We start from the raw sequence: 24,938 nt of genomic DNA, 5'->3' as shown, positions 1-24,938 counted from the left end.
TTAAGCGCGACGATGAAATTCATTCAGTTCCAAATCTCCGCTTCTTTTACCAGTTGGGGTACGCATATGGTCATGACCATAGTCATCGCCATGGATATGCTCTTCAATACTAAATCCCATTAGATCCTTACGGGTTAAAATACCGACAACTCTGTAAATACAAACGTTTCAGTAATTATTGATCGTCAGGCAATATTGGGTCCTGCCATAAATTCTATTTGGATAATTAGCTAGCTTACCTGTTAACTTCATCGACTATAGGTAAATGCCTAAGAAATTAATAAAATAAAGTGTTATACGATAGCTATTTTCTTCATACAAACGAGTATACCAAGTATATGTATATTCGGAGTCACAATCAATCCGAAATTATGCTATCTATACTACTTAAGAATACGTTACCTCATTCCCATCGTGCGGAAGAGAATATAAGTTCTACGTAGAGAGAATGACATCTGAATACTGGTAACAGATCGGTTGATATACGGAATCTAGGTATGTAAGTATAGAAACGCATAATCAATAACCATTGTAGTATAGACTTTCGATTTAATCAATTCCAAAACAATACAAAAAGTTTGGAAATGTGGTCCGATATTTCAAAGAAACTTTTATGTTTTAAAAAGTAGTATAATCATAAGGTATTTACAAGATTAAGATAAGATTGTTGGTAAGCTTCATCTGAAGCATATTTCGCCAGGGTTTCATTAAAATTCACTGGCAGAATCGCTTCATGCATCTAGATATATATATACCGAATGGAATGTTAACTTCAACGTTTCGATGAGGTGCTATAGTATTTTATTATATATCGATAATATAATTAATACCATATTATAACGCAGAATGCCAATCTCGTGAGCATTATTTCCAAATTGATCTTCAAACACGGAATCTCCAACCGCCAACAATACCTCTAACTCATCTCTGTAAACAGATTATCAACATGCTATCGTGAAATTACAATTCTAATTAGAAAATAGAAAAGACTAGAAAATGAATTCTCCTGATTTACCTCGACATCATTCCAACAAATACATCTCGGCCACTAACGGCGTCTTTCCTAATGACAGGAAAACCGCCATGCTTAGTTTCTTGGAGCAATCTTGCCAGTTTTGCTACGGATTCGCGCTCATATACACACTGTATTATTATTAATCGTAGCCAATGAGGATGTAAGTTTGTACCATTTATCGGAAAATAGTAAGAACTATATATGCAGTATATTAATATTTACGGCACTCCTAATTAATCTAGGAGACGTACCTTAGGCTTTTTGGTCATAACATCGCCAGCAGTATAAAATTCTAGGTTTAGTCTAAATATTATATTTAAAAATAGACCAATATTAATGATGCACTTATTGCATTATCATCCTAAATGCGTCATCAAACGTAATTCATTCGAACATGTTATGGTGTTCATCGTGTAAGGATAATTCGTTGTCTAAAAACGGAATACATTTCATTTCAAGAAGAGCGTGATACAGCGGATGAGTGATATAATCACCCAATACTTTTGCACTTAATATTGCTACCATGACCAACAATAGAAATTGAATATCGTTGGTAATTTCCATCTAAAGCATTAAGAGCAAAGTAGCATTATAAGGGCTACATTAGTCTCCTTCGCAGTCAATGCGTAGGATAAATTGATAATTTTTAATTCAAGGTATATTATAGAATGGAAAAATTTTGTACCATGATTACAGCTAAAGCCATCGTTAATCTCGATACACCTCCAAAGAACGACGCAGCGCCGACTAACGCGAACGCACCGGGATCCATCCACGCCCAGTAGCCTGCAGAATGAAGAACTAGTTTTCAGATAAATTGTTTATTACCTGCGTCGTAGTTTATGGATAGTATTTCAAAATCTTGCCTGTTTGATGAACACCGAACATAACTACCAATAATCTGCCAATAAGGCGACCGTATAACGCTCCAACAAGTCTGTAAGCAGGTAATTTATATCCGTAAAATTATTATTATAGTATGTATAATTACACATTTATTTGATATCAATATAGTTACGGTCTGATAGTGATAGAAATAGTAAAAGAATTATTATTAAAAGTTTAATCAGAAAATTTAGTGCCAATTGATTAAAGGGTTACTCATAATTTTACTTATATCCTTTACGGTATTTAGAGTCAATACTTCTGTAAAATAAGTAATGTACGAGTTAGCTCCTTACAGCATAGGCACTACAAGACCACTTGACACTGCGCTACCGGCAGTCCAGCAGGCTAAGGTGAAATACAGCACTAACACTGTTGCTAATGGGCTGAAAACGTTAGTCAGATGAAAAGAATAGTTAGATGATATGAAATCACAGCTGCAAATGAAGTGTATTAATAAAATCGGTGGTATAAATACCCAATATCAAATTGTAGATAAGTTTGTCGGGAAAATAGACGATGAATAGCCTCTTCTCCTTGTACTGATACTAGTGAGGCCACTAATGAAAAAATAAAAGTCCTGATGTAGTAGGATGCAGGTAGACTTGGCTTAACACATCCAACTTACCTTGATTATAGGTTTGATTGGTAAAATATACTTGAGAGCTTACGTTCTTCGTTATACCAACAGGACAGGTATAACCAACGACTTCGTTTTCGGTATGAATTTTATACTGGTCTCCACGTCTGCATAGTGGTCCCTGGTAGACATTAGCAGTAGTGTTAACATTCTGACATTGATATGGAGTACAACCAAAGCCACCGGGTAACAGAATGGACATGGTTGCAGTAAGGGTCTAGACAACCAAGATAATGGTAGATTTTAGATTATAATGCGTACCGTGTAGGGCATTGTACTTCATACTTAGATTATAACACTTACCATGATTAATGTAACTTCGGAAACTCGAATCAAGTTTTTTACCCACGTCGATTTAAAGCGTCCAACTAAGCGACGGCGAGATCGAGCGATCTTGATAATAAAATTGACGGTGTTAATACTTAAATTCTAAATTCTAATAAAAATTGATATATTGTAGTTGTTACGTTAAATGTGATGTAATTACCTTTAAATTTAGAAAGGTAAAGAGTGCACCTAATAGGCCTCCAATCATTCCAATAATTAAGGATGGTATGAAAGCCAAGATGTTTAAGGAAATTTCTTTTTTAACCTGTTTCATAAGTAATTATAAATGTTAAAACAATCGTCTCAAATAGAATTACAATACAACTGATAGTAATTGCGAATAAATACTTCGAATAAGATGTATTTTCTCGATTTAAAGGCACCAAAATCGCCTGTATATCGAAAACCTTGAAAAGCTGAGTTGAATAGATCCTGAGTAGTAATTGATTAAATTTTAAAATAAGAACATTGGGATACAATTTTAGTCGATTGGTTTACTGATTTGAAGGAATAATTATTTACTGTTGTAAATGTCGATGTCATGCAGCAGAAAAATGTCATCCAGCCATGCTTTAAGCTCCAAAAAGACGATACTTCTTCCATAGTGAATAGTAATCCACCAACAGGAGCCCCAAACGCTGCAGATACTCCAGCTCCTGCTCCGGCACTAATGAAATTACGCCTATAAATTGTGTCAGTTTTGAATATTGAATACAGATGATCTATTATTATATTGATATTGTGACGCAATTAATAAACTATCAAATACAGTTGTAGAAAACTATAGATGACGTACTCATCTTCTGGATTACGAAATCTTCCAAATATAGGTAGAATACAATTAAGGATTGAAGATTTGGCTTGGCTTAAGCCTCCTCCAATAAGTGCCCTATATTAAAATATTAAATTTATTATATTGGATACGCTCAGTGAGTTAAGTTTAGCAAATCTCGATTGATATTAGCTCTTCAGTACCCTAAATGAATCATAGGTCCTTCAGGTCCAACCGGTAGACCAGATCCAACCGCACATACACAAGATAGAAACTTGATGACTGCAGTCTTTATGCCAAAGACGTTTCTAATAAGAGTACCATTTAAGAACCCAATTAATTCGGGCATGCCTGATCCACCAGCTGGTAAGTGAAATAGCTGTAAATTGTATCAACAGACTTTGTTAGCTATTTAATAACAGTAGAAATTGAATGGTGCAACAAGTTGATTGACTGAATTTGTGCAATTTGATACACGCGTATACCAGTATTTCTATTGATACAGTACTGTAGTTATTAGATACTTACAACAACCAATAAAGAGGAAATAATAGCGAATCCAATACCAATCAACGCAAGCCAGACCCATGCCATTCCAAAATTTCTTTCCTATAAAAGGGTATGCGTATAGGTACAATCAGAACCAGCAACAGTAAAAATTGCAAGATTATTATATTTTAATACTTCAAATTAGGTAAGGATAGGAGTCATAGCTTACCTTGACGTACTCATAAGCGCGATCCCATTTCAAGCTATATGATAAAAGAAAGAACATCTTTGATTAACTGTACACAAGTAATATTGGATATGAAGTATGAAAAATGGCGACAGTTGAATTCATTTCTCTCCTGGATCAATAGGAAAGTAGTACAATTTTGATGACTTATACGTATATCATTCTAAATAAATACTAAATATCTGCTGACTGAACTGGTTTATTTCCGTTACAATTACACTCTTCCATATTACGGTAAATTGCTGGTATAACAAAAGGTACGCTACCATCGTTTATTGCCGAAGGAGGTAAAGGTATCTGTCAATAAATAAGTAATATACATACTCTGCAATAACTCCAATAGTTTGATGCATTAGAAATCCTGTAATACCAACAACAAAACCAATAATACCCATCATTAGCCATTTATCCCAATCTAATCTTGCAGGTTGTTGACGTAGCCATTCCTATATGCAGTAATAAAATTAGATAATTCTAATTGTGTGGTAAAATTTAAAAATTTAGATAGCTATTTATGATTTAATAATTAAATTGCTTTAATGCATCGGAAAATGATTGACTTTTGCAGCATCAAGGGCTTGTTATCAATTTTGGGTTCAAACGGTCATCTTATTTACTGAATGGATACGCTTACATCTTAATATAAATATATATGTCACAGCACCATATGGTAAAATGTCTCACGTTGATCAATAAACACACCCATTTATCTATTTATTCATATTTTGATTACGCTAGATTAGCTGGATTTGATTGCACACATAAAACGGAGTAATTGCAATAGTCAGATTAGCAGATGTATAGGCATTTATGCTGTTTAATTAGTGCCACAGAGCATGGACTGCTAATTATTTTATTATATTTAATAGCACACAGTTCGCTAGCAATTGCTTATACTGTACGTACCAAATGACATATCTTTTGAGTCAATAGGCAATCAACTAATATTTTTAATGAAGCTAGCCAACAAATTTAATTTTATTACCAATGCTAACTTTATGTTGACAGTTTCGCCTAAGGTATTTATTATAAAACTTTCTTAGGCAGTAGCTTAACGCAATGTCTACTCCTCTACAGTAGCACGCTGTATGGTTGTACGTGTAGTATGGATTGCCTTTCATAACGAAAATTTATAGTTACTTGTTGGTGAGAAACCCATAAGGAATTATTAAGTTTGAAAATAAAAATTCAGTACCAGACAACCTTGTTAAGCAATTGATTTCAATACTCAAATATTCATTCATTATTTATTACAGTCCACTAAATCAGAATGAATACGGATGATAACTGAATTAAATGTATAATACATCAGACGTATTGTTTTGATTAGCAATATTTGAGACCGTTATTAATATAATGTGCCGCTAATTAATTAGCTAAAGATAATTGATTTCCAAGATGGGAAAATTCTTCAAAGCTTCAATGGTGTATTTTGGTTACAATATTAGCATAGGGAAATTATCGCACAATTAACAATTTAAAACTTTCATGGAATAGTAATAATTCATCAGTCACTATAACTTTATAGTAATGGTAAAAGAAGAAATTAGTTTAAAATCTGGATAGGGCACTGTGTTTTCAATAAAGCTTTAATCGTCTCATGGAAATTATAAACTTTTATTAAAAGGTTGATGATACCACATTGACTAGAAAGTGTAGAAAGCTATCGCTTGATAAATCCTAACTAATTTTGTGCTAGTCCACCTCGCGATGTGCTAGCCCTAGTTTGTGGTCACTCGACGAAGCAACAGAGTAGGGAAAGTGAGCGATATTGCCATTTTGATGACTACGATTTCAGTACTACGTTTCAAATGATAATGAATGAGACTGTGGACTATAGCAGTATCGTTCATCATACCAATAGCTATTTTAGAAAAACAACAGATCTAACACTTGTAATTGTCAAGTTTCACACAACGGGCTAATGTTACTTTGTGACAATCATGTACATGAAGAAGTAGTTTGGATATTTGCTTCAAGTAGATTGATCACTAATATGATGAGGAGATTAGATCGATTACTTTGTTGATCTTACTTTACATCCATTGTAAAGTGACAAACCTTATAAGCACAGCTATATGGCGGTAAGTAATCGGCGCTTTGGTATTGAGCAAGCAAGTCTTTTTCATGTTCGGTAAATTTATGATTAGAATCGGTACCACCTAGATCGCGGCCCCACTGGAAAAATCCAGTACCTTGATCAGCAAGATGCGATGTACTTTCTGATCGATTTCGGATTTGGACATTTGGATTATCACTGTTTCGATGAGCCATCGTTTGATGGTAGTATCAGACAATACTCTCCTTTGATGTACAAGTTTTGGTCTGCCGTAGAGTAATAATTTCCTGTGGAATAAGAAATGAAAGGATTACAAAGTTTTCCCTTAATACGAGTATATAATTATTATTATTATAAATGGTCGAATCATTCATTAGGTGGAACATGGTTAAAACGATACGATAGGAAATTTTATCGATCTACCAAACTAGGAAGTAGTCCATTAAGTCAGAGAAAGAGACATTAATCCATGAGCAAGTTTGTCGATGAGTAGTAACAGTAATCAATTTATTGGGGTGTTTGATCGGAAATCCTGAGCACAACAACACTCGTCTCGTAGTAGATCAGCTCATGCAATTCAATCATCGTGTGTTTATAGTAAATAGGATAGAAATCATCTATTTCAATTTTAAAGCGGTGATGTATCATCTACAGATCCCATGCACATTGAATGTATTGAGTTTATTTTGAGGGAGTTGATGATCTTGTTGTTTTGTTGCCATGATCCATTGAACAGTTACGTTCTACTGCACAGTCGCTTCCTCATTGAATACAAGTAACATGGATATTCTAGCCAACTTGCATAGGTGTCTTTCCGAGGTCAGAAGTAGCTGTTTCACAGTAGGTATGACAATTATTTCTAGTTGTATAAGCATGTAATACGAATGCATATCTACGTATGTTCTCTTTTTAAAGTCATCGCTCTTTCCTGAATGCCTGACTCATTCATTTTTTCTCTACAAACTCCATGATGGACAAAAAGCAAAAAAAAGCCAAGTTCGACCCCATGTCGTATCCTATGATCGGACCGATATTATAACATGACTCAAGATATGTATGGAAAATATCATCCTGCTATACAAGTACAGATAGCATGGAGTGCTAATATATCTTAAAGTAATGACTCTTTCTTAACTGCCTAGCTATCTAATTTATTCCATAAACTCCATCATCGATCGTAGCAAAAGAAAAAGTTCAAGCGCAATTGTATACGACTACGTCCATCATTTCTTAACGGACGAATACCGTAACATTGACAACCGTTATCAACGGAAAATATCCTGCTCGCAATGACAGTACTATTGCATGAGAAAATATCATCCTTACAGTACCTGTAGAATTGCATTTCTTAGCTAATAGACATGAATTGATCAGCCTACCTTAGAGATAGAAATAGTGAAGAAGAGAAGAGGAATTACCTAGCAGCTTTCTTGCCCACACTCTTGCAACGCTATGAGCCAGCGCGGCGGCGCTGGATCGCTTTAAGAGCTTTGGCCAAGGGGTGGGTGGGGTAGCAGAGTTGATCGATTTTGCTCTATACTGTATGAGAACGTAGAGCACTATCGGGTGTATTGCTGTCAAATCGGTGGGTTCAGAGTGGCTTGTATGGTGGTAACCACTCAGCCACGAAATCGCATAAATGATAGCAAGAGACTTTTGTATGACAACAGTACTCCCTCTTGCGTAGTTCTACTCAAATACTATAGCTAAAAGCGCAACACGATGCTCACCATTGAGCGTGCGTAAACGGCAGTCTGTCGGTAGGCGAGCTACGCAAAACCCTCCTACAACGCTATATATAAGCTACATGACGATGTGGCAACGATTCAAACGATAACGGCCATGGCGGCTTGCAGGTTGCTTCTTTTTCAATATTTTGCTTATTCTCCATGATATCGCAGCCATTCGATCGCGATATTAGGTCTGTTTTATGCGTTACTCTACTCTGTCACTCATAGTAGCTCTCAATGTCGATACTTCCGATAGACATTGAGAAAAGTACCGGCTAAATTGTACCTTGTAATGGGTCACTAAGACTAAATAAACACGAGCAGACGGTGTTCAAATTGGTTTACTCTTCATAGGCGTTTATGTTGCAGTATTGGATAGGATTCAAGCTAATTTATCCTATTAAGGGGTTGCTGGATTGATACTGGCTTAATTTATAGGATTAGCTAGCTACTGTTTACGCTATTCTATGGACGAATCGTCGACAGGATCCGAGCATAAGCTGCATTTAATGATAGGCATACGTACATTGTTTATATTTTTATTTTAAGCGATGACTCATATTGTTACTGGTGTCTTCATCACTTTCTAATAACTAAGTAAGCGAATATTCAGTCACCATTGATGAAGGACTATCGGCTGGTCAACGGACACAGCATACGCCTATAATCATACCTAGCAAAGTAGTTGTGGTAGTTCCGGAAGATGGATTTGATTTGGTATCAATATCAATTCTTATTACTAAGTTATTAGTACTGGTCGTAATGTCACAACAAATTGATAATTTAACTTTAAAAAATGGATAATTTAATTTGACCATCGTTCATGATTCTGATAGCCATACTGAATCTCTTGGAGTAAGCTAATACATAAAATTGATACGATAAAAGGCAGAATCGCTGCATCCAGATGAACCTATTAGCATTGATATATGGGATATGTGATATATAATCAAAATAGAGCATAATCTTATAGTCGTAGTCATAATATTGACGTCATTCCCGATGCTGATGGTCAGGTCGAATGTGTTCGGTTCAATTAATGTACAGTCTGAAATTTATGCGATGGAAGAGATGTATAGTATAGACACATAGTAGTTAGCAGATTAGCTTATTACAATATAAATATAGTATAAGTATAATCATGGCTCTAATATTAATTAATATACTTCCCAATTTTGGTAGCCTTATCCAATATTCTGGATTAAGTTAATATACACATAAATTTAATATCATATTGCCATTCATAAAAATAATTAAAAAAAATTTTTTATATGGTGCACAGGCTACATACAAAAATTAGTCTCTTCTTTAGTTGCAATTTCGGAAGTGGTGATAACTTACATACTATTACAGCTTAAAATAGACAACATATAATTTATTTTACAAAAATTTAAAAGCAAAATATCAAGTATAGTAGAGAAAGATTTCTGATCTAATTACCATAGATCGTACCACCTTTATGGCGTGTATCGGCGATTTGATTACTGACAAGGTTCCATTCTTAAAGGCTAAACAGAAGGGTAGAATATTTTGGGGGATTATCATTAATTAAACTGGATAATTATGAGCAATTTTCTCAGCGTTTTAGCCTAATAGTGTTCTTGCTGCTTGTTATTATCTGTCAAGTGTCTGAATAGTTAGTGCAGTGTTGATTTTATTCCCAGCTAAGGATAATTATGAGCAATTTTCTTAGGACTTTAACCGAATGGCGTTCCTGCTGATTGTTATTATCTACCAACTGTCTGAATAGTTAGTGCAGTGTTGATCTTATTCCCAGCTCTATAAAGTTTTATTTTATCCATATTGATATTGTGGTAACGATTGATTAAATTATGAGCCAAAATCTATTGTGATAATGTTTCTTGAAGTAATTCTAGCACTTGCTTTTCTGTCAAGTCTGCATTTTTGTTGACACAGATAGTTTTATGGCGTGACTTCGAGCCCTAGCATTAAAGTAAATTTCGCATTTAAGTATCCTAATATAATAACCCAATAGAAGACTAATTGGCTATTAGTTTACGAATACTCATTAATCATGAAGCGGCATATGCATTAAGATATTTCACTCACTTTATCTAACAAGATTGAGCTTTTCTTGACTTTTAAGATCTAAAAATAAAAATTAAAGTTCAGCGATGTTAAAGATAATATATGGAAATTGCAAGTAATGGAATCAATAATGTATTATAACATCAAGTTTTGGTAAATATACGCGCTAATACCATCCAATGTCGATATAGACAATAATATTTTAAAAAGTCACAGTATACTGCATGAGATGGACGATTCTATTTCAGAGAATGGGGTGCATATACAGTATAGTAATTACTACTATAATTCAAATCAAAGTAGTATAACTGGATTGTTGATATATCATGAAATAACTGAAAATTTTGTATTGCATACTGATGATAGAAACTTGATCAATTCGCTATTTGCCTCTCCTTCTCTGGCTGGAGCTGCAATTTGGATCCCAATTCCATCGGAGCTAATATCTGCAAACAAAGATATACGTATTGCATTTATTTTGTATTAGCTACATGCTACAGCATGAATTTAACAGAGTCTAAATCACTTCGGCAAACGATAAGGGTTTATTCAATAAACAATATTAGTAATCCTCGAGTATTAGTGGTAAAATACTTGTATAATTCGCAACACGTATCAGGGTTATCATTATTACTTATAATTCTTGTTATATCCTCGTTAGTGCTTTATACGTATTTACTATGCTATGAACTGCACACAAAGTAGATTTATGATGCAACATTTTCGTATTTTACATGTCTTTGATGTTGATCATATCAGAAAACCGATCATACTGGTCTATGCTTACTAGTAGAACAGTCTACCGTGTTTAGTGTTAGCATGCCTATGTGTAGTTATATCCACGTAACACGTATGTATAAATTATTCCGCCACATTTTCCATTAGCTAATATCAGTGCTTGATTCAAAAGTAAAAGTAAGTAAAATCAGTGGTTAATGTAAACCATTTTACAACATTTTCGATTAGTATTCTCACGAACTTACGTAGGATTGCATCTCTAGTTCAATCAACAAAATAAACATGCATAGACTATCAGTATGTGCTTCTGATTCTGTAATACGCAAAATGTCTCCGAAATGATATGACAAGACTTTAACTACTTATTAATCTTGACTTTACTGCATCAATTCAGTTCTTTTACCAAGGACTGATTTACCTCAATCTCTCTAATGACAATGTACTCACGAGTACAATCTTATAATCTAACCTACGACATGATCTAGTTGGGTTTCATTATGGTTTCCAAGATAAAAATGATCATGATGAGAGGGTATAAGCTATCATTTTTACCGAGATTTAATGCCTTATGAAATATACCACAAGGGGTTATAATACTGTAGAACCTATCCACTATAATCACTCCTACTGTACCTGTAACAGCGTTTTCCTTTGAGCCCGGTTTGGCCTTAATCGTAATCAAAACATCGCCAATCTTTGACCTAAAGACGGCATTATCCTAGCGGATAGTGTGTGAGATTGAGTGAAATATCTCATGAGATGAGAGAATAATTACTGTATAAATCATGACGTTTACAACAGGACTTGTCGATTGGCTCAAGTTATTGTTTGCGGTAGGCATTTACCGATGATCATATACGAAATTATGATAATTGTTCTACTCACTGCTCGTTGATTATCGCAAAGCGACGATGGAGGTTTTTCGTCTTGGCTGGTTCTGTTTAAGGTTTTCTTACTTTTTCTGCCGGCCATAGCGATATTCGTCGTGTAATGGATTCGAGAAGCCAAGATAATGCTAACAGATTTCATGCCATAAGACAGATTGTTGCATAAAGATAAAAAATCATGGACAGTCGCTTGACAGCAGCGTCGAAAGTGGAATATATTGATTGGTGATTCACTCTACTTGTAATTTGTAAATTATCTAATATAATCTGTTGTCGTCTGATGCCTTTACTGGGATTTGTGATATTATTCGATACCTATGCATTACTATGCATTCTCTACCTTGACATCAATTGCTAGGTCTAAGAGATGATAACTGTCTTAAGTACAAACTGCTCAAAATAAAATTGATCTGATGCAGTCCAAACCTCTGCAAACGACGTCCAGAATGAATTTAGGCCTGCTGTTCGTGCAGGTAGAATCGGGCTTAGAGTTAGTTCTGTATGAAAAACTAGCAAGCACTAGGCTATTGACTACTCAATGTATCAAGTCCTTGCCAGTGTGCATTAATTAATGAATGAATTAATGATGCATTAGCAATTTGGCATGTCTGCAGAAGCTCGATATCTGCCATCGCTTAGGCGAGTACGACAGTATCATTTTGAGATAGTCCATTATGAATTTAGGCCTGCCGTTCGTGCAGGTAGAATCGGGCTTAGAGTTAGTTCTGTATGAAAAACTAGCAAGCACTAGGCTATTAACTACTCCATGTATCAAGTCCTTGCCAGTGTGCATTAATTAATGAATGAATTAATGATGCATAGGCAATTTGGCATGTCTGCAGAAGCTCGAAATCCGCCATCGCTTAGGCGAGTACGACAGTATCATTTTGAGATAGTCCATAGTAAGCACTATGCGGTCGGTTCCTCTAGTACCATAGTAACTCTAGTACGTTGGTGCTGTATGGATTGATTTACTGTAACTACTTGACTATAGCATTTGTATCGCTTACAAATCCCTGTTTTAATTTTAAGTAGAACCAGGGCAAGTACTCACCAGTAGTGCACAGTAAGCTGGAAATCAATCTCCAATTTTACTGTATCCAAGTCCAAAATGAATCACATCTTTATCACCCAGTCTTGGCGTCTTTTAATAGTGTTATTCCTCTTTACATTCAATGGAATTGCAAGCGATGATGAAAGAAGAAATCTTGTCAGTAAACCTACCACGAATAATGGATACTGTGCAGAGGGGAATAATTGCAAGCAGGAGGAAGAACTACATATCGTGATGATTCTCACTCGGGCTACGCCTGGTAGCCGTTTAGCAGTACGCTTTGAGGAAACAATCAATTCTGTTTTTAAGCACACCACTTCTAGACTACATTTCTTATTTGTAACGGATAAGGACACTCGATCGGTATTACATCAAGCAGTTAACAATGCTAAAAAGAATTGGCCATCTTGTGTCGTCAAGAGTACTACCCATTTTGTGGAAGACGTATTGAAGAAGATCTATTCTTATGTAGAGAAATTTCAACCAATGTTTAGTAGCAAAGGAAGTTATTATAATGATGCCATCTTCTTTCTATCGGTTGCTATGCATAAATTTCTACCAGCACAATTTAAACGTGTTGTTATGATGGATTCTGACTTAAAATTTACGACTGATATTCGAAATTTATTCAACTTATTTCATGAATTTCAACCGAACAATATTATTGGGATTGGTCGTGAAAGTCAACCGGTCTACCGCCATGTCTTTTGGCAGTATAGGCATGAAAATCCCAAGACTAGAGTAGGAGATCCACCTCCACATGGATTAACTGGTTTTAATAGCGGTGTTTTATTGTTAGATTTAGAACGTATGAGAAAATCCAAATTATTTGGTCAAGTTCTTGATGAAAATTTACCGGAAAATTTAGCTAAGAAATACCATTTTCGTGGCCATCTTGGTGATCAAGATTTATATACCTTACTTCATATGGAATACAATGATATGTTTTACGTTCTTCCTTGTACATGGAATCGTCAGTTATGTACGTACTGGCGTGATCATGGCTATAAAGATGTTTTCGATCTTTATTTCAAATGCGATGGTAAAATTAATGTTTACCATGGAAATTGTAATACACCCATACCTGATAATGAAGGGTAATTGACAGTATGTTGCCCTCGTAATTGTATTGCAACAGTTGAAAAAATATCCTATTTAAGGAAAGCGTTTTACTTTATGTATAGTTACGTATAATCACTGTAATACGAAGGTAGTAAGTATTATTGCAAACCAATTTGTGATTGATATATTGCTTTAATACACGACATTAACGTTAATAATTGCGTCATTGGATTTAAATCATATAGGATTAGTGATATAGCTGCTATAGTGGACATAAAATATACAAATACTGTCGATTGAAAAACTCGATCATGTGAATACGAGTAGGTTCTATATTGAATTAGTTTTACGGACCTGGAGATGATCATCACTTTACTAGAACGCCACTAATCTAATGTGCAGGATAGGAATTACCAACTATAAATTATTTTGTAATTTCAAACTGATTACCAAATGCCCTTTAATGATATCCAAGTAATTATTGTTATTATAATGAATGATGAAAGCCATTTTCGCCATTCATCTTAAGTGATGTATACGATTAGTAAGAGTCTTAATGTATTGCGTTTGGGTATCCTTGGCTTCCATTTGAACATATCTTGCAGAGAATGCCTTTCTACTGTATATACTGTACCCGTAGTAGTAATGTGTCGATCAAAAAAACCATATGTAGTGTATAATTGTGCATGTCATTAGATGGAAACTCAAACAATTTTGATATTTTTCTTATATATAGAGTCAATTTGTACTATTAGTTTAATTTGACGAAACTTGATTCTAAAATTACTGCCTTATTTTTTCTGAATTTACATGATAGTATTATTATACTTTTATCGTGCAAATATATACAAATGAAAATTTGATATTTTTTAATCTATCCAGTATTCAATTTGAAATCCATCGAATTGTAAAAGTTATACCCATGAACAGTCTTTCATGCTGTACTCGTGCGTGTATTAAATTTAATTTTTGATGACTTTGTGAGATTTACCATCCTATGCAGCATATCTAATGTTGGCCAGTATTGGTATGCAAAGGTTATTGCAGCTTAGAAAGCTGAATCTGCTGTACGTTGAGTGTACAATCAGCTGTGTATTGAGATATAATTGGAGTAGGAAAGTGTCATAATAAATATAGTTAGATGGAGTAATTTTATTATCAATAGGATGTTTGTTCTTCGTTATAATTTTATGATGGTTTTGAAAAGTGCATATGCAGCAGATATTTCGCATTGTGCTACCTAGTCAGCGATTCCGTGTATTGCTCAACGCTAGAACTTTTAAATCTAAGCTCAACTAGATACCACTTATGATTTACGAGGATATAACTTTAGTACCTTATTTTTAGTCCTAACAGTACAGTATATAGTGCGAAATTCATAAATATCGATACGAATAAGACCCATAGGATTGTAATCTATAAAGCTATTTTTCCATAAAACCCTGAAAAATTACAATCGTGATCGCGGCTACCAGGTTAATAAGCTTCTTGTTTGCTCAGAAAAGTATTTGTAGGTTATGTTAATACACTATCATAGATAATGTTGGCAACGTAGGTAATATTCTGAACCTGTTGAGCAATGTTGATACTGCCTATAGTTCATCAAGAATTTGAATAAAATATAGAAATGTTAATCAATAATAAATCAACATGATAAACGGTATTAATTGTCTCATTTCTTTTAATTACAAAAATTTTTTTATAAAATCTTCATCTCAACGATTGCTCTTGGAATAATGATTATTTTTAGTCTTTACGAAGGTAATCAAGCAGTTTTAATGGGAAGCTCTCTTCATAACTATTACTATGTTATTGTCCAGGTTCTTCACTCAATAACTCAAGCGTTATAATATTTTGTAAGAATCAATTTATTGTTCAAAATACCAAATACTTATACCTTCTTAACGTTATAATATCTGCGAGAATTAGACGTTAAGCTACATTTTAAGAATACCTAACCTAATCGAGCTCAATACACGCAGCTATAACAGGTAGGACTCAATCAGTATCCTTTATTAATAACCTTTGTAAGCGAATAGTGAGTGATGGATCGATCATGTTGGCTATGGGTTTCATGTTGACATCAAATCCACGATTACTCAACCAAATTAAAGTTATTGCTCTATACTGATGAGGGTGTTATTGTCAATCCTAAGGAATGCACAAAGTCCTTCCATTGGAATGGTGGCCAGTCAGTCTTTTGGACTGATTGCAACACCTGCATCTACGTATATGTTTATCCTTTCTACGCAACTAATCCGTCGGTGCCGTTCATTGTAAGACAAAGCAAACAGCAATATCTTAATAGACACATGGTTGCAGCCTTGGAATACCTGAGATGGACTTGAACATTCCTTAGGATTATCCAATTTCCAGTCTTCAGCGAACTATAAATCAGAGGCCATTTTAATGAGGAAAGTTGGTTTGTCGTCTGCCTGTCCAGTTGTCTGTACTTGAATAGGCATTGGGCCATTGGGCATTAGAGTAGCGACTGTTATGTTTCGAGTATAGTGTTCTATACAGTACTTTATTCGATAGAGAATAGACTAGGATATCAAAGCTCAGCAGGGGGTGACTATGCTTGATTGACTGTATGTTCGATATTGATTATCAACTTGCGAAATAATTAACTTAATTTACTATTAGACCGGCTGACATATTTGGGGACCTAGACTAATCGACACTAGGAACTCGGTCAGGCAGACAGACAGTCGTCGTTGTGGGTGGCTCCCGTTGTCCAACGAGGCGGAGAGAAGGTTTGCATGGAATAATTTCCAATTCTCTTCCCTTTCTCTCATCATAGAATCGATTCTAGTGTCTAAAAAGAACTTGAGATCTAGACGATTGCAGTAGATATTATTTAAAGTTGATTTCCAGGTCAAGTTATTGGCTGTTAGCATGAATAGGATACTAAGACGAAGAAAGAAGCTTCGCGCTTACATTCCAGCTGAAGTGGAAGATGCTGATGAAGACGATGAAATATTACCTGATGATTTCGCCGAATTGACTTTTTTTCAAACGGGTAGAGAGTTTGAAAGTACTTATACCAGCCATTCTTACACGAAAAAAGAGCAAGAAAAGCTGTCAGAATATGAAAGTTTTGATTATCTTTCGCCGCAAAGCGATAGCTACCAGGTATGACTTGATGAACGTGGTTCGAGACCGGGCTCCACTAGACGTTGTTAAGATTTAGACCTTTAGACGTACCGCCTACTTATAAATAATATCGCCTACCTTTATGTATTCAAAGTCAAGAAATAGCTTGATGTAAATATAAATGAAAGTTTCCATACATCGTTAGAAGTAGAAAATACACAAGTTAATTAAAATTGGGATAATTACGGTACTCCATTAAAGTATATGCGCATAGAGTGGGTTACCGACGCTCGCACAAATTAACTTTCATCCAGCTTCTTTTTAGCCAATATTCTTACCTAGCAATGGTGCTGCTACATCTACGATGTATAATTAGTACCACTTTTTTAGCTTTTCAAACCGCTGAAACAGCTCGATAACATGCTGCATAGTTTAATTTATTCGTCTATCAGGAGTTCAATGTTGATTTTCAACACTGCATTATAGACCGTTATCGTACGATAGACATCACGCCCTACAGTATCATGTTCAATTAGTATAGATTGATCATAGATTTTAGAGACGTGTAAAATGAAAAAGTGAAATTTTCTAGCAATAATGAGATTGCAAAGTGTCACCAGTTATAATGATGCTATACAGGATTGGTTACGAACTGCTTCCGTCCAGGTAGAATGGGATCGATGGCTTATGATGGGTCTGATTGGATTTGCCGTTGGTGTTGTTGGATGGTTATTACATCAATTTATCGATTTAATATCAGAGTAAGCCACTAACATAATAAACAATTTATCGATAGTCTACCGTATAGTATTTGTACATCAATTTATCGATCTAATATCAGAGTAACTAGTCCAAAAACAATTTATTGACAGTCTGCCGTATCGTGTTTTACTGGATATTCAGAAATAAATAATTACTTAGTGGGGCTAGAATTAGAGGAAACTACGGTTACAGTGTTTTTAATCTAATTTTCTAATATCGGAGTAAGACACTAGTCCAAAACAATTTACTGACAGTCTGTCGTATAGTAGTTTACTGGATATTCAGAAATAAATAATCACTTAGTGGGGCTATGATCAGAGGAAACTACGGTTACAGTACTTTTAATCTAATTTTAATTTTATTAAATGCTGTACTACAACATTACAAATAATGCTTCTATATAATATAGAACGACCTGATAATATGATAAGCGGGTGTTGAATTTTTCTTTCTTTGTACCACTAAATAGAACAAAGTTCTCGGTTGCTGGAAGAATGATCGTGGTATGTCGGTTTTTATTCTAGCGATCTAAAATAATTATACCGAGATTTCTAGGCTATCAATACTTTGATGTGCAATCTTTACATATGAGTATCATCGAGTTATGTAAATTATCTATTTCATTACATAAGTCGATACAATTACTGTATACTGCACATTCTTAAATTTACTCTTTGGTTGGATTAAGAAAATTTATACTTATTTCAATATTGTGTTCTATTATAATTCTTAGGAAGGAAATTTTGGTGTTGCCTGGATCTTCACTATCGGTTATAGCATGCTATTTGTTCTAGTATCCGCCTCACTAGTAGTGGTTAGTACTTGTTAGAATGCTATACTAGCCGTGGCAATATGTTTAGCATATACGATAGCAAGAAATAAATGCCTATTTGCTGCTAATCAAAGTTTGCTATCAATTATCCATTCTCAATATTATTTTTACTCTGTATACAGTCAGAATGTTTCCTTTTATTCCTTGTCTGTAAATAACGTCCTTGCATTGTTTCGAGCTACATATTTTGTAATCTACATCAGCTCTAATTAAGAGTTGATTAATTATTACTCTCCAAATGTTGCAGTTCTTTAGGCCATCGGCTGGTGGCTCGGGTATGCCGGAACTTATTGGCTTCTTGAATGGAAGCCGTATTCGAAAAGTATTCAGTTTCAAGACTATGATAATAAAGTTTTTGTCTTGCGTTTGTGCAGTGGGTTCCGGCTTACCGATCGGCCCAGAAGGGCCAATGATTCATTTAGGGTTAGTAAGTACTAAGTGTGTAAACACTTTTATTTTAAATTGTGCTACCTAGGATGTATGCTTTCTAGATCAGCGTTATAGAAAACTTACTGCCATGAATTATTATACTCATAGTGATTATATGCAATACCAGTAATGATTGCTGTCAAAGATACTACAATACATGTTTAGTAATAGAAGGATCGCATGTATTTTCATTAGAAATTCTCATCCTTTACTATTTACTTCAGTAATGCATGGACTCCGAAAAAAATTAACAGTTTTTTTGGTAGTTAATGAGCTTTGCGATAGTCATGAATTTTTGATAAAGTATGTTAAAACCTTTTAACCATAACTTGACATGAACCTATCAATACATTGTAACCAATCGATAGTTGATTGATTGATAACTAAAGTCAAAGTAATTTCTTGTTGATTTTCATTACACAGAGGTCTTGTGGGAGCTGGACTGAGCCAGTTGAAGTCAGATACGTTTAAAATCAAATTACCTATTCTTGAAAAATTTCGAAATCCGAAAGACAGGTAATAAAATAACAAGTATTGGGTTTTTATGAATCTACCGAACTTCGCATCTATCCCGTAAAAGTGAACGTAGTATGTGAGATCGGATAATGCCATGTAATATCCTCTATATTATGTTATAATTAGACGTGATTTTATAAATGCTGGAGTTGGAGCCGGTGTTTCTGCTGCATTTGGGTCTCCTGTAGGTGGGCTACTCTTTGCTATGGAAGAAGTTGCTTCATTTTGGAGCATAAAGCAAAGTTGGATGACGTTCTTTTGCTGTATGGTATCAACTGCTACTACCGTAAGTAATTCTGCAATCCTGAATACGGTTAATGCAACTAAATAAAAGTATATTTATCATCAATCGTTATGATTGATTACTTAGGATCTCTTCAATTCGGCTTTTGATGGGTTTAAGTATGCTGGTGAATTTGGTGCCTTTAAAGAAGACAAATATATTATTTTCCAGGTAAATTTTAGCTTCTTTTCATCCACTATAGTAATGTTACCGTAGTACATCATTAAATGCTTACATATAAATACCTTTCCGCTGTATTTTCAGGTGAAACGTGGTATATCTATAAACCTTGTAGCTTTTATTCCATCCATTATACTTGGTATTATCGGAGGAATACTGGGTGCTTTCTTCACTTTTTTAAATGTTAAAGTAAGAAATTTCAGATATTTCCTTCTCATTCTTTCACATTTTTTATTAACAATATTTATAATTAGAAGAATTTGGGTAATTCTAAAGATAATATCTTACCTTAAGCAGATATTCGCCATAATTACTGACTAATATTAAATTTTTTTTATTGGTATCAAGATTCGAAGATATCGTTCGTCGGTAATGAAACGTATAAAAAATAAACGATGGAAGACAGCATGTAAAATCGCTGAACCAGTTCTTATAATGGTAAAGAATTCGAATCGATTTGTTTTGGGATCTAAAAATGAAATTCTCAATTTTTAACTACAAAACACTGCGAGTACGTTGTTAATTATAAAATTTTGAATATCTATACTTTTAGGCAATTATGGCTACTATTTCAGTTTTCCTACCTGCAGCATTCCCTTGTACTCCTTTCCGATGTCGACTGGATACAGATACATCCAGGTAAGATCTGATTGGTTATCCATGTTAAACGATCGTACAACAACGAATCTGTTTATCTTTAAAAATTGACCGTTTCCAATTTTATCTTTAGCCCTCAGTGTTTAACAGATCGTAGACACCCATTGCATCTTGAACCGAATGTACAACTATATACTTGTGAAGCTGGTGTTAACATTAACTATAATGATACCACTGTATTCTACAATAGATCTTATAGTCAAGGTAGGTTCGATTGTTATTTGATGTACATTTGTATACGAGTATAGTAAACATATCATAAATACTGTAGAAATGATACTAATACTAGTACAGTAGTTGTCAACACATTTATTTGATTAAAGATTGCCAATGCAAATTAATGTAATCTTTCTTGCTTTTGGCATAATATTAGTTGCAACGTTAATGTTTGTGACTGGTGAAGAAGCTATAAAACATCTTTTGTCACGCAATACCCATTTAGAATTCGATTTTGGGTATGTTAGGAGCGACTTGACTTTATCTTCTATGATAATGAAAATTTTCACATCAATAAATGTCATTTGTACACATGCTAGTAAATTTATAATTCTTTAAAAAATTGTAGGCCTTTAATAGCAATTCTAGTTATTTATTTCCTTTTATCCTGCTGGTCCTCTGGGACGTCAGTCGCTAGTGGTCTTGTTGTACCGATGCTGTAAGTTTAAAGAAAATAAGATTTAATAAAATTGATAGGGTGGCTAAATTTTACGGCAATCTCTATAAATTGGTATAGCTTAATAGGTTCATTATACGGCCGCATTGTTGGACGTATCATGGTACATATGTTTGGCATACATCGTGCAGGTACGCGTAGAAGAACAAAAATGAGATGCATAAAATAAGTATTAATAGAAATGCAACATGCACCTATATTTAAAATTTTTCAATATTCTCTCAACGCAATGATAGGATACTGGACATGGATAGATCCAGGAGCATTTGCTTTAATTGGCTCTGCATCATTCTTTGCTGGTGTCTCACGCTTAACAATGTCATTGACAGTAATTATGGTATGTAAAAGAGTCTGGTTTATTTTATTTTTTTTCTTATTAATAATAATAGAACTAATACTTTGATATAACTTTCGGACATAAAGATGGAAATTACCAATGACGTGCAGTTCTTATTATGTATAATGACTGCCGTCATAATTGCAAAGTGGGTCGGTGATACCATTACCCATTCGCTGTATCATGCATTAATGGAAATGAAGTGCATCCCATTTTTAAACTGGGAACCGGTTATATTACATAACAAGAAAGACAAGTAAAGACTTTACTTACTGCATTTTAAAGAATGAATGAGATGTTAATTTACTATACTTTCTGCTTGTTTAGCGTTAGCATAGAACTTTTTACGGCTGGACAAATTATGGCGAAAAATCCTCTGGTAACAATGTTTTAGTGTAAAATTTATGATCGTAGAGAATTAACATTATTCTATTGACTAGATTCTGCGATCGCGAGAACGCGTTGCAGATATTGCCAAGTTGCTATTGAATTGCCAACATTGTGGCTTTCCTATTGTTAAAGAAGTTGAAGGTACCGAGATAGTTTGCGGAATTATCAAAAGGTAAATGTCTGTAAATGTTTTAAGTTTAAGTGAGATCAATATTCAGATTCTGAAATTCTTATAAATATTACGATATTACAGAATGTGTAAGATGTGTAAAGAGATGTTGTTATTTTAGGCCAGAGTTGAATTTGATAATGTTACAAGAAGATTTATTCGAATCTAATGAAGCAAGTCCTGTTGATGTTCCCGTGCTAGATTATCAGCAGGTAAAACGTTTGAAAATGAATTTGTTTGCTTCTTGGAGCTTGTCTTTATTGATTTTCATGAGTCCTTTTATAGTTTATCGAAGCACCTAAACATCTTGAAAAGCCGAATGAAGGCCCAGTTAAAGAAGCTCTTGAAAAGTACTGTCATGATGAAAAATATAATGACCTTTACATAGATTTGGTAAGTAACAAGTTATGCTGCTATGGGCTATAAATACTGATTCTGCTAAACTGTAATTACTATACAAATAAGTTAAGAGCTCGATAATATTTGTTAGGCACATTATTATGGACAATCGCCGATCTGTGTACCAGAGTCATATTCCTTGTATAGAGTTTACGCTCTCTTTCGAACTCTTGGCTTAAGGTATATTTTTTGACAATTTTATGGTTGGTATAAAATTTGTCTTCTTTTAAATTGTACCTAATTCGATCTCTATTGCTTTCCAGACACTTAATTGTTACCGACACTAGTAACAGGTATGATCATTCCGTTAATTTATACAAGTCGATACGTATACGGTAGCTGTTAAAGTTTGATGATAACTCTAAGCTTATTGTTCTAGGATTTCTGGTATCATTACCAGAAAAGATTTGATGGGCCATAGTTTAGAAGAACGACTTGAACCGTTCGTGAAAGATGCTCTAAAAAGTGAAATGAAAGTGACGGGTGATATTACGCAAGAATTAGATAATAATAATATCAGAGATACCACACAAGAGTTAAAGGATAATGCCAGTGGTACTACGCAAGAGTTAAAAGATAATGCCGGTGATACCACGCAAGAGTTAGGTGATAATGCCGGTGATTCTTAATATTGTTATTTTTACTTGTATAATTATCATATGTAATACTCGTATACTGATAACATGGTTTTAATTCAGTACATGACCACATGTACAATTTCGGATAAATTTAGATGTAGTTTTTGTACAGATTGATAATTTATCCAAAAGGTGATATACGTACTGTATATCTGGACAGTTTTTGCATAATGGAATGATTTTTTTATAGCTGGATTATAATCTTGCAGAAAGTTGATATAATAATTAGTCATTTTGAACAAATCTAAAGTTAATAAAATGTAAAAATTTCATTTGGCGCACTCTTATGAAGCGCAACATTGACTGATAACGGCTGTATTAGACTTTTTAGAGTTTGAATTACTGTTCTGATTGGATGTTATATCCATTTTTTTAAATCTATCGGTTATACATTTAATTTTAGCCCGTTTTGGTTCTTACTTTTAAGATACTGCGTTTTTATGTTATGAATTGTGAACTATTTGATATTACAATTGCAACATGCTGACATATTGACACGAGTTGTAGTCTTTATACACGTATGCGTGTCGAATTGTTTTCCTATCATATGAAATAAATAATTTTGATAATTGCTTAGCATAGGTCTCCATTTTATTCGCTGTTATATCAAATTGAATAGTAGAATGTACAATTTTCAGTAAATGATTCTTACTAGTCGATCTCTCGCTCGCTACACTTTGCGTACTTATACTTTTACCTTTAATCATGGACCACTACTGTTTTTTCTAGTGGTCCATACTTTTACTGTACAATTTAATTGTCCACCGCTTACTAATATGGACGAACTACTATACTGTGTATCACATTTACTCCTAAACGTTCCTTATTTATCATATGTTAGTAAAGTCTGTAATGCTTTTCGAAGTTCATTTCGAATGGGTATCTCAGCTAGTACTGCATATACGAGATACTGTATATCTATACGAATTATAATTATTATTAGTGAAAATGAGTTTACTTTGTATTAGCCAAGTCTCTAATTGTTCAAAATATTTCTCTCGATGGATTAAAAAAAATGAATTAAAAAGTCTAATCATGGAGACCATTTCCTTTTTTAGTAGTCCATAGTCCAATACTGTAGAACACTGAGGACTGCTACAGCACTCCTACTAGAGTTTCCCATATCGGGTGCCGTTCACAGACAAAAATTAAGCTACCCCAGTGCTGACCGTTTATGCGAAGGGAAGGTCCAAAATACTAGATCAGAGCCTTCCCTCGTAACCCCCCGCTAACAGCAGCACTAGGGGTTAAAGAAGGTCCTGAAAGAAAAGTCGGAAGCTTTCCCCAAACTACTATAGATACGTCATCGTTCTGCCCCATATGTAAATGTGCAGTGCATTGTACAACTATGCCTGCAAAGTCCACATACAGTATATAGTATGCACTGAAAAGTCGAGTGTTTTATGATCCACAGTAGTAGACTGTACAGGAAGTAAACTACCGGTTGGTCTCTTCAGTTAATTAATTATATACTCGTTTATTATTAATTGCGGTATTTATTTACATTGCATCATTTTTTCACCTAGTAGACAGTCATCATCTATTATTTTGTTTCGTACAAAACTTGATTGTTGAAATTTTTGCTACCAATTTTAAAGCGATTGATGTTGTAAATTATCCATC

At 34.3% G+C, this 24,938-nt stretch overlaps 4 protein-coding genes across 4 annotated transcripts; 2 read left to right on the top strand and 2 right to left on the bottom strand.

The window, feature by feature from the left end:
- On the bottom strand, positions 1 to 6,649 carry TRIADDRAFT_54759 (uncharacterized protein; the record flags this gene model as incomplete). The annotated part of the gene is made up of 19 exons (XM_002110557.1): positions 1 to 151; positions 240 to 269; positions 403 to 491; positions 831 to 927; positions 1,016 to 1,143; positions 1,267 to 1,318; positions 1,410 to 1,579; positions 1,701 to 1,801; positions 2,529 to 2,757; positions 2,844 to 2,933; positions 3,028 to 3,132; positions 3,216 to 3,299; positions 3,390 to 3,549; positions 3,664 to 3,756; positions 3,843 to 4,018; positions 4,168 to 4,248; positions 4,358 to 4,391; positions 4,700 to 4,821; positions 6,437 to 6,649. 19 exons carry the CDS (start codon positions 6,647 to 6,649, stop codon positions 1 to 3), a joined length of 2,205 nt encoding a protein of 734 aa, XP_002110593.1.
- A 3,359-nt stretch (positions 6,650 to 10,008) lies between these two features.
- TRIADDRAFT_54758 (uncharacterized protein) lies at positions 10,009 to 11,923 on the bottom strand (the record flags this gene model as incomplete). Its single annotated transcript, XM_002110556.1, has 5 exons — positions 10,009 to 10,107; positions 10,235 to 10,273; positions 10,571 to 10,659; positions 11,585 to 11,669; positions 11,837 to 11,923. The coding sequence occupies 5 exons, from the start codon at positions 11,921 to 11,923 to the stop codon at positions 10,009 to 10,011; spliced, it is 399 nt and encodes a 132-aa protein (XP_002110592.1).
- A 1,554-nt stretch (positions 11,924 to 13,477) lies between these two features.
- TRIADDRAFT_50070 (uncharacterized protein) lies at positions 13,478 to 13,993 on the top strand (the record flags this gene model as incomplete). The annotated part of the gene is made up of 1 exon (XM_002111082.1): positions 13,478 to 13,993. One exon carries the CDS (start codon positions 13,478 to 13,480, stop codon positions 13,991 to 13,993), a length of 516 nt encoding a protein of 171 aa, XP_002111118.1.
- Positions 13,994 to 16,852: 2,859 nt separating this feature from the next.
- On the top strand, positions 16,853 to 23,306 carry TRIADDRAFT_54756 (uncharacterized protein; the record flags this gene model as incomplete). Its single annotated transcript, XM_002111081.1, has 24 exons — positions 16,853 to 17,089; positions 17,690 to 17,811; positions 18,282 to 18,315; positions 18,546 to 18,626; positions 18,892 to 19,067; positions 19,497 to 19,589; positions 19,716 to 19,875; positions 19,960 to 20,043; positions 20,137 to 20,241; positions 20,401 to 20,490; positions 20,606 to 20,691; positions 20,783 to 20,913; positions 21,083 to 21,164; positions 21,275 to 21,364; positions 21,443 to 21,513; positions 21,619 to 21,719; positions 21,806 to 21,975; positions 22,047 to 22,098; positions 22,160 to 22,281; positions 22,400 to 22,490; positions 22,564 to 22,671; positions 22,769 to 22,857; positions 22,941 to 22,970; positions 23,057 to 23,306. 24 exons carry the CDS (start codon positions 16,853 to 16,855, stop codon positions 23,304 to 23,306), a joined length of 2,655 nt encoding a protein of 884 aa, XP_002111117.1.
- Between the last annotated feature and the right edge of the window lie 1,632 nt (positions 23,307 to 24,938).

This window comes from Trichoplax adhaerens, genomic scaffold (assembly GCF_000150275.1).
Source record: "Trichoplax adhaerens TRIADscaffold_3 genomic scaffold, whole genome shotgun sequence".
NCBI classification, from domain to species: domain Eukaryota; kingdom Metazoa; phylum Placozoa; class Uniplacotomia; order Trichoplacea; family Trichoplacidae; genus Trichoplax; species Trichoplax adhaerens.
This window is presented reverse-complemented; position numbering and strand designations above follow the sequence as displayed.